Source organism: Neltuma alba, unplaced genomic scaffold (assembly GCF_004799145.2).
Source record: "Neltuma alba isolate B1F8T4 unplaced genomic scaffold, ASM479914v2 tig00003917_pilon, whole genome shotgun sequence".
Classification (NCBI taxonomy): Eukaryota; Viridiplantae; Streptophyta; class Magnoliopsida; order Fabales; family Fabaceae; genus Neltuma; species Neltuma alba.
Genome location: NW_021633478.1, coordinates 11,988 through 20,171, shown reverse-complemented (window position 1 = coordinate 20,171; position 8,184 = coordinate 11,988). Strand labels below are relative to the sequence as shown.

The 8,184-nt window shown below is 36.0% G+C and overlaps 1 protein-coding gene across 1 annotated transcript; it reads left to right on the top strand.

Moving 5' to 3' along the window:
* The first annotated feature begins 1,530 nt into the window (after positions 1–1,530).
* Positions 1,531–3,458, top strand: LOC114743017 (protein ALP1-like). Its single transcript, XM_028931240.1, has one exon. It carries the CDS (start codon positions 1,768–1,770, stop codon positions 3,361–3,363), a length of 1,596 nt encoding a protein of 531 aa, XP_028787073.1. The 5' UTR covers positions 1,531–1,767; the 3' UTR covers positions 3,364–3,458.
* The last annotated feature ends 4,726 nt before the right edge of the window (positions 3,459–8,184 follow it).

Genomic DNA, 8,184 nt, shown 5'->3' with positions numbered 1-8,184 from the left:
TTTAAGAAAATAAATTAAAATATTGTATAAAATTAAATTTATAATTAATTACTAAATTATCAGTTATATTATTTTTAATTAAAGGAACATGTATTAACAATTTGAGATTATAAGCGAGAGATTAAAATAGCAATTTTCCACTTGTATTGAACTCTTATACTATTATACTGCAAAATCATTGATAATAATATTTTATTTGAAGCAAAGAAGAGACATGAATAAATATTTATGCCTCATTCCTTCACGTTGTCTCCTCAAATGGGTTAGCTAGGAGACTCTCCTTTAAAGAGCAAGTCAGATATGGTCAGAGGTCCCAGAAGTACAAAAGCGCGACTGTGCATTGTCACAATCACCCCCCCCCCATAAGTTCCATAATATCTTCTTCATGACCCTATTCTGTACAAGTAAAATTAATTAAGTTTTAAAAAATAAATCATGTGATATTTACTGTGTTATGGATGGATTGATTAGTGACACTGTTATTGCTTAATAATATTTTAGTATTATTTTCTCGTTCAAAAAATCTTTTTTTAAGGACATAAAGTATATAAACTTTATTATATTTTCATTACTATTATTTTTTAGGTTTTTAAGCAGAAGTATTTCCTTTGCTGAAGAGTACTTCCTGTGTGCTCAGTGGTCATTGCTCTTTCATAGCCTTCATTTTTCTTATTAATGCAATATCTCTTGTCTTTACTATAAAAGTTAATTTAATTTTTATTTTGATCTTAAATATAAAATTCTAATTTATTTTATCTCTCATATCTATTTATTTTTTAAGATAATTCTTATAATAATAGTAATTTTAATTAATATACTTGATTAATAAAAATATTTTAAAAAAATACATATTTACTATAAATAACTAACTTAATTAAATTTTTTAATTTAGCCAAATTAGCTAACTAACTCTTATATTAGTGACTGGAAGTAGTATATATAATATTTTATCAATAAAATTTTTATCTAATATAAAATTATAAATATATTTTTATTACAGTACCAAAGCTATGTAATGTAGGTCAATGTTACACTGCAACAAAAAATATTTTATTTTCAATACAGAAAATAAAAATAAAGAATCCAAATGACCAAAAAGTTCACTAATATTTTTAAGATGTAGACCCAAAAAATAATTGATAAATAAACGTGTAAGAAGCAGGTATTCTTTCCTTAACCAACTTTATTTATTATTGAAAACCAACCCCTCATCTTCTTTTTATTCTTGCTTCGTCCCCACTCTCTCTCTCGGACGGCGAAGCTTCTCTCTTTTTCTCTCTATTCTCTTTCTTATCTTCGTTGATATTCCTTCAAGTCCAACAATCTCAACCGAAACTTCCACAGCCCGCGGCTTTTTCCCAACGTTTTTCATTACCGCAAAATTCCAAACTTAAAAAAAAAAAAAAAACCCATTCTCCCCAGCCGCGTAAAACGACACGCTTCCCAGATGGATCCATAAATTATTATTACGTCAAATCATTTTTAAATTGAAAAAGTTTCAACTTTTATCTCCAAAAACGAGTCATAGTCACCGTCAAACTACAGCATCCCCAACCACGCGTTCAGATTTGCGCACACGCTTCTTCTTCCTTCTCTATCTCTCCCTCTATATATCCTCCCAAGACTCCATTCTTCTTCCTCACCCAATTCTTCAGCGTTCACACCTTCCTTTCACACAAAACTCACCTTTTGATCTTCCAATTGGAACCTGTTTCTGTTGCGAACCTTGATTTCACACCAACCCAGAGGACAAAGACCGATTCTTTGATGGAGATTAGCCCGGTCCCATTTCTTAATCAGGAAGATTATTCACACTTCTATAGCTTGTATTCAGAGATGGATTCATATTTAGGTGTCAACGACAATGCAAACAAGAGGGGTCGAAAGGACGACGAAGGAGGGAATGATGGTCGGAGAAGTGTTAATGAGTACCATGATTTGAAGAAGAATTCGTTGAAGGATATTTTCACTTCATTGGTTCTGTTGGACGAAGAAGATAAGCAAGAGGAGAAGAAGAGAGCTATGGAATCCGAGGAAGACAGAGCTATGTTCGAGTATAACTATAAGCAGCAAACCCAAGCTATGAATGATTACTATGCACAGTTTCAGGACCACTACTCTCAGACGGATGAGCTCGACCATTCGGTAACCAAAAGGGCCCGCCGTTCTGCCTCCGCAATGTCTGCTTCAGCTTCAGCTTCAGCTTCTGCTGCTGTTTCCGAATCTGCTTTCATTCCTGATAATGTGGGTTCTGAAATTACGGCGCCGGCAAGTTCTGCATCGCCGTCTTCGGGTCAGCACCATCGCCGACTATGGGTGAAGGACCGGTCAAAGGATTGGTGGGAACGGTGTAACCATCCTGACTTCCCGGAGGAAGAATTCCGGCGATCGTTCCGGATGAGCAAAGCAACATTTGATATGATCTGCGAGGAACTTGACTCGGTGGTGATGAAGAAGAACACGATGCTTCGTGACGCTATTCCGGTGAGGCAACGTGTTGCTGTGTGTATTTGGAGATTAGCCACAGGGGATCCTCTTCGTCTTGTGTCAAAACGTTTCGGATTGGGCATATCAACCTGTCACAAGCTTGTTCTTGAGGTGTGTTCTGCCATCAAAACTGTTCTAATGCCTAAGTTTCTTCACTGGCCTGATGAAGGGAAGATGAATGAGATCAAGCAGGAATATGAATCGATGTCTGGAATACCAAACGTTGGAGGATCAATGTACACTACCCATGTTCCCATCATTGCACCTAAGATCAGCGTGGCTGCTTATTTCAATAAGCGTCACACTGAGAGGAACCAGAAGACTTCATACTCAATCACAGTTCAAGGGGTTGTAGATCCTAAGGGGGTTTTCACTGATGTGTGCATTGGATGGCCTGGTTCAATGCCTGATGATCAAGTGCTGGAGAAATCAGCTTTATACCAGAGAGCGAGCAGGGGACTTCTGAAGGACGTTTGGATAGTAGGAAATTCTGGGTTTCCTTTAATGGATTGGGTTTTGGTTCCATATACCCACCAAAACCTCACTTGGACTCAACATGCATTCAATGAGAAGATTGGGGACGTTCAAAAAGTTGCCAAGGAGGCCTTTGCTAGATTGAAAGGTAGGTGGGCTTGCTTGCAGAAGAGAACAGAAGTCAAGCTACAAGACTTGCCTGTTGTTCTTGGAGCTTGCTGTGTTCTGCATAATATCTGTGAGATGAGAAACGAAGTGATGGATCCAGAGTGGAACTTCGACCTCTTTGATGATGAGATGATCGCTGAGAACAACATACGCTCTGCCAATTCAGTCCAAGCTAGGGATTACATAGCCCACAATTTGTTGCATCATGGTCTTGCAGGCACCAGCTTTTTGTAGTAGATTTGGTTTTTTCTTCTTCTGATTTTGTATTTTTAATCTTATTGTCATTCTTTTGGCTATGTATTCTTAGTCATTAGCAGAGAATGGTTGTCATACCAGAATAGACATGTATCTGCCCATACACATTATAAATGAATACCTTTTTGTGTGAAATGGTTTTTTGCCTCTTCAATTACTAAGGTTAGGTTAGTGCCACATCTTTCCTCTGCTACCATGCCAAGTACTGTGTCCCACCATGTTTGACTCATGAACTTTTGGCTTTCGTACTAGCAGTATCTTTCCCAGGCGAGGATCAATTCTAAATCTTGGCTCACCAAAACTACTTATCAACAATAAATTTCCAAAGAAATTGATGGCTGTTTCCTGAAATCCTCAAGTCAGCAAGCAGTTTCAAACTTATTTGGCCTTGTCTGTTACATAATTCCTGTGCTTCCCTTTGCTGTAGCAGAGCACACCTTGCAGAGTCAAGATCTCTAACTTTCCAGATGAGAGTCAACATGAAATCTTCTAGTCTCGGACTCTATTTAAATTTGAACAGACACAAATACAATTCTCAAAATCGTAGATGCCCACTAGAAAAAAGCTACAAATTTCCTCTCTTCACCTCAGAAAACAGGAACCTTGTTCTTTCCCCCATATCATTCAAGGCTTCCTCTATCACAAATAAGAGAAATTCGGAATATCTATCATTGCCGGACAGCTTAAGAGGACGGTGAGAAGCGATGCGATATAAGCCCGATGTACGCGCTTCATCATCCGCAACTGAGAGAAACAAGAAATGAACAGTGCATCTACTGCATTTCTTACACATAGACCATTGATTTTCCCTCAAGCTAGAAATGACTTGGGATTATAGTTAACTAGATTAGTAAATTTGGTCAAACCTTATTGTCACGAATAATTAGAGGTCGTCGTATTGGGGGAATGGGGGCTGGACGAATAGTGGTCCGTGTTGATCCCAAGTGTTGTCTTCCACCACGAAATCTTCAATTTCCAATGTCGCGAAGATTCGAACGAACCAATTAGCAGCGAAAACTAGTCCGACGGAGAAATTGAAACCTGAGAGATCAAAGAGAGTGCGAGAGAAAGACTTGTAACCGTTTATTCTTCTTCCGGAGTCTCTAGGCTTCATTGCCTCAATTATCCAGATTGTAAACCCAGAGAAATCAAGGAAGGGTGAAAAGATCTTCGAAGAAAAGGTTGGGAGAGGGAAGGGCTTTGGGAATGGAGGACGATTGGGAGGAGAAGGAGGCGGGTTGGGCCTGACGATGGAAAAGAACGACATCGTTTCGATTAAAAAAAATCTGAGCCATCTAAAGTAAAGATTAACCATTGTCGTTGCTTCCTTTTCAAATAAAAATGCCTTGCGTGCAATAAAAATTGCAGGAAAAAATTTAAAATTACTAAATTTTAAGTGAAAATTAGAAAAATAGTAAAAAGAAGATTGTGGAAATTGTAAAATCACATATTAAGACCCATTACAAGAGTTATATAGGTTTTGACAATAATCGAATAGTAAATGACAACAAATTTTTTTACAAAATACCTTACTTGCAATTTCACAATTTCCACAATTTTTCTTGTGATTTTTTTAAAAATTTTATAAAATATATTATTATTTATAAATTCAGTGTTATCAAAATTTATTAAATTATTATTATTAAACTTGATTTGGAATTTAGGGTTTTTTTATGGGATTGTCCTTGATTCTTTTTATGTATATAACTTCTTTTTGCCAACATTTTCAATTTTCATATATAACCCTTGATAAATTAATAATCCTCCTAAATTTTTAAATTTATAGATATAACCTCTTACTAATCCATTATTACGTTATTTCACTACCAGAATGTACCACAGCACATTATTGACCGAATGCCTTTAAAAATTTTATATGCATTATTATTTTAGTGAACTAAAAAAATGAATTAATAGTTTTTTTTGATAAAAAAACAATTAAAATGCATTAATCATAAAAATACCGAGGAACAAAAAAACAAATCAGGACTTAAACCAGTCAAGATATCGGGTCAAGGATTACTGGTCACATCGATCATATTAAAATAATATAATATAATTAATCAATACTTTTTATCGTGATGATTCTGAGGGACATTTATTACTTACTTCATGTTTGTGAGTGTAGATGACAGACAATTCCATTTTATTTACTCTAGTTGTTTATTTTTTATGTGTCTGACATTCAATGCTATTCTGAAAGTGATTGACCCATTGAAACATTGACATCGCAGGGTCTGGTGCTTTCATTGCCTTTGTTCAACATATTGTCCTTGATTTATGAGTGTGGGTAAATTGCTTTTCATGGATGGGTATGCAAGAATTCCAAGCTCCTACACAATTCTTTCCAATGGATAACTTCTATTATGATTTTGTGTTTATTTAGACTCTGGAGATACTTCCAGGAAAGGTACAGATTAGAGTGACTTGTGTTCTAGGGAATAGTCTGATTCTGCAACAAAATCAGAATCTGGACGAGTTGCAGATCAGAAATCATCCCTTAAGAGTAATGCAGAGAACCTGAAGCTAAAGCGTACTAACTTTTGCAATGCGAGTGGCAAAGGCGAAACAAGAGGTGGTGATTGGTGAGGTTGAGGGAGACTCAGGCTTGCGATGGCTGGTGGTGAAGGTAAAGCAGGGAAAGATCGAACAAAGAGCTTTGCCATGGACCGTGCTGTCAGCGACTCTAGGGAGCAGGGATTTTGGAGGAGGTGATCGTGGTTTTGGTTCGAGGGAGGAGGACAGTTACGTGAGCAAAGGGGAATCAGGGGAGGGAAGTAGGGATTAGGGAACTTGACGATGAACCACTAAACTGTGAAGGCCAAAAGGGAAGAACCAAAGAACTGAAGAAGGGTTTCTTTTTAAAAATAAAACTGTGTCGTTTTGGGCATTCTGGAAGGCCAAAACAAATAAACCGAGCACCCACTGAACGAGGGTTACCAGATTTAATACCAGTTAAATCAGTTTTTTACCGGTTCAATATACCACTAAGCCAAAAAAAGGACATTATTGTTTACCAAATGCATTCTGTTTCTATCACCTATAGCTTCCCAGAAAAAAATCTAAACATCGAGCACCAATTCTAGAGCATATGCCTTGAGGCAATTTAGTGCAGGATACGATATGAATCTTAGTAGCAACAAGTACCGATTTAAGAGGGGTAGGTCATGATGCGTGTGAGAGTAGTTTTGCCTTCCACGCTGAAGTGCGTCTCTCAATTGATTCAATCACTTGGAGATATATTTGAGATTTATTTCTCCCAGGATCTATCCAAGTTCTGAAATATTTTCCCAATTTCTCAGAAAAATGTACTCCTAAAACTTGAGAATATTGCAACTTAAGACCATGAGGAGTACTTGGACTGAAGATAGTAGAGAACTTTTGGAGATTGATTCTTTGACCAAACCATAAGCAATAAGTATCTAGAACTTGCTTGACATTATTAATCGCTTCCTCTGAGACTTCAAAAAACAAAATTGAGTCGTCAACATAAAGCAGATGAGAGATGAGAAATAGATTGACCTGTGTTGCAAATTTTGATTCCGTGTCATTGTCCTTGGGATTCCAAATGATTAATAAGGCAGGAAAGAATATTAACAGTGAGAATGTAAAGGTAAGGACATAGGGGTCTCCTTGTCTAAGACCTCTATGAGGAAAAATGGGTTGAGTAACAGGTCCATTAAAATTTTTTTTGATATTGTACTGTTGTAATGCATTGCAAGATAAGAAAAAACCATTTTTAAATTCATATGAGTCAGTATAGCGAAAATAAAGCTTCAAGAAACACTATCAAAGGCCTTGGCAATATCAATTTTGAAAGTAGCCAATTTTTTCTAACCTTTCCTTGATAGGTGAATTTGGTTTATCGGTTCTGCAACTAGAACAATATTGTTCGAGATGAGTCTTTCCTTTAAAAAAGCACCTTGATTGGGAGCTATCAATTTTTGGAGTACCTTTTTAAACCTTAGGCATAAAATCCTAGAATGGATTTTATATATGACATTGCATAGACTTATAGGCCTGGGGTCCCTGAAAGATTGCAAGTTGTCAAACCTCGGTATAAGAATGATGTGTGTTTTGTTAAAAGACCGAAGTAAGAATTCAAAGGACCAAAAACTATTGAACATTGCATGAAGATCATCACCTATTAAGTACCAGAGTTTTTGGGGAAAAAAAAGGGCATGAAAACCATTAGGTCCAGGGGCACTATCTTTTGGTAGTGAGAACACAGCTTCCTTAACCTCTTCTAAGGAGATAGGTTGTAACAGCCATTCAGTGTCCTCATTTTATAAAGTTGGAACAAAGATTTCATTTAGAGTATTTAGGACAAACTGGGAGTCCAAAGTACCAGAGGAGTGATAGACATCTAAAAAATGCCTAAAAGCCATGCCAAGAAGCTCCTCAAAATGAATTAACCTACTTTTTATGAATATAAAAGTTTAAGTGTTCGTTTTAAAGTTGTTTTTAAAATATATTTGCACATATCCCAAATTTTAAGGGCTCATAATAATTTGATTGAAAAAAATAGTATGTACTCCCTGACTTCATCGACAATTGACCAGATGGATGGTCAAATTACCTATGAAACGCCTATCATACTGTACAAATGTGAATAATGAGAAAAGCTAGTTATGCCAGCTTTCGTATTTAATATAAAAATTAAATAATTAATTTACGGATATTAACAAATAGTTAAATTAATTTTCTATAATTTATGAGTATTGTTGTTTTAAAATTAAATATTATTATTAATTATGTGTATTAAAGTTGTTCCTTGATAGAAACCTTTTAATGTGAACA